Source organism: Telopea speciosissima, chromosome 1 (genome assembly GCF_018873765.1).
Source record: "Telopea speciosissima isolate NSW1024214 ecotype Mountain lineage chromosome 1, Tspe_v1, whole genome shotgun sequence".
In the NCBI taxonomy this organism is placed as follows: domain Eukaryota; kingdom Viridiplantae; phylum Streptophyta; class Magnoliopsida; order Proteales; family Proteaceae; genus Telopea; species Telopea speciosissima.
The window spans coordinates 50,969,558-50,971,588 of NC_057916.1; the positions used below are offsets into that span (position 1 = coordinate 50,969,558).

General features: G+C 45.4%; 1 protein-coding gene across 1 annotated transcript; it reads left to right on the forward strand.

The window, feature by feature from the left end:
* The first annotated feature begins 456 nt into the window (after positions 1–456).
* LOC122650946 lies at positions 457–1,674 on the forward strand. The gene has a single exon (XM_043844305.1). The coding sequence runs from the start codon at positions 457–459 to the stop codon at positions 1,672–1,674; it is 1,218 nt and encodes a 405-aa protein (XP_043700240.1).
* The last annotated feature ends 357 nt before the right edge of the window (positions 1,675–2,031 follow it).

The window sequence follows — 2,031 nt, forward strand, 5'->3', positions numbered from 1 at the left end:
GATACTTTTACTACAACCTAGTGCCATCTGGGGCACAGGAGTTTGGGTTAGAGAGCAGGGTTAAGGGAGTGGACATTAGACTTACCACTACCACCTTAGTAGGGATCCTTGGGCTGCCTAACATAGGCGAGAGGTGCTACTATAAGCCCAGGATAGACATTTTAGACATGTTTTCCTTGGAGACCAGGAGGAGGGTCTTCAAGGCATTGACCGGTTCAGAGAGGACTCCTAAGTCCGAGGCTGCCTATAAGTCCAGTGCCCGGATCATTAGTAGATGTGTTTCGTATAACATCTACCCGAAGGGCAGGAACAGAGGCACCATTTCTATGTTAAGGGCCTATATTACTTATTGTCTATTGGGAGCGGGCAAGGGGGGTCCAGTTATAAACCTCCCACATCTACTGCTTTAGGCCATGTTGTATCACGCCCAAAACCCTTCTGATGGGAACCTTCCATATGGGAAGTTCCTCACTTTGGTCTTCAGACACTTTAATGTTCCCTTGGGTGGCGAGTATATGGAGAGGGACAGGTCTACACCCATCTGGACCTGCAGAGCAAGAAGTAAGGAGGACCATCTCTGCAACCCCCAAAACTCCGATCACTATACTGATAGAGGAGGGAGATGACAGTCCACCTTCAGATCCCCCTGAGACTGAGAGGGAGAAGAAAATAAGAGAGAAAGTTGCGGAACTTGAGGTGGCAATCAAAGGTAAGGTTAAGGAAAAAGATGAAGAAGACTTGGTATTCTTCCCCGAGGGAAAATTCCCTGAAGACTTCAAGTGGAAACTGGATAAGTTCGACGGGTCAAGAGACCCTAGAGCTCATCTCAAGATCTTCGCCACCTTCGGTCGATCGTGGGGACCTTTTGAGAACCAAATGGGACAGGCATTCTTGTATTCCTTGGCTGGATCTGTGTTGCGATGGTTAACGCAATTGGATCATACCCAAACTCAATCTTGGGCATCTATGGTACAGGTGTTCATGAAACAGTATTTGTATAATACTGAGATGGATATCACCCGGAGGGAGCTGGAGACTCTAAGGCAAGAACTAAATGAAAAATTCTTGAATTTCATCATGAGATTCAGGGAAAAGGCCACGAAAATGTGGAACCACCCTATAGAGGAAGAACAAGTCGAGATTTTGCTTGAAAACTTGTACGATGAATATCACGAAAAGATATACTACCAGCACATCAAGACATTTGATGCACTCATAACCATTGGAAAGAAGATTGAAGATAAAATCTTCAAAGAGAAACAAGCCCAAGGTGTAACCCAAGAGACCACTGGAACCTACTTTGGAAGGAAATATTCAAGGGCAAAGGGAGGGAATGCTATAGGAAGAAGTCACCAAGCAGCAGAAGTACAAGTGGTGACCGCCGGGACCACACCCCACGTGATCCAAGCTGAGCTTGAACTTCCTAAAAGAACTTTCAATTTCGGAGGGATGACACCCACGTTGTTATTTACCAAGCTCAAAAAGGAAGGGATGATCAATTCGGTTCCCCCTAGGCATGTGGATCTAAATAATCCATCCACGTGGTACAAGTCCAATCTCTATTGCTATTATAATGACCAGAAGGGGCATCACACAGATAGATGTATATTCCTCAAGCATGCGATCCCGGATTTGATTGACAAAGGTAAAATTAAACTGCAGGCTAAGCAGTAGCCAAACGTCATTGCAAACCCCTTGCCCACTCATGGGGTGAACATGCTCTAGGAGGATTCCAAACAAAGGGATCCTACTTTGTTGATCAAACCAATCAGAAGGAAGAAGAAATTGATGAACGCACTTGCCTACAGAGCAAGTTTGGCAAAAAGATATAAAGGGGAAAAGAAATGTCCAGTGCAGAAGGAAGTTGCTCAAGAAGTGGATCATCCGGATTCCCCTTTCTATCATCCTAGGACAGTGGGTGCTACATGGGTGGAATACTCAACACCATCATGGAAGCGTCGCAGCCTCTTTTGAAAGGGTCTTATTCTCCAGAGTCCTCCACCAGATTGGTGAATATGTTGCAAGAGGAAA

Bases quoted from the DNA above. Each gene is read 5' to 3' on its own strand.
- LOC122650946 (XM_043844305.1), top strand. From the start codon at position 457: ATGGGAAGTTCCTCACTTTGGTCTTCAGACACTTTAATGTTCCCTTGG.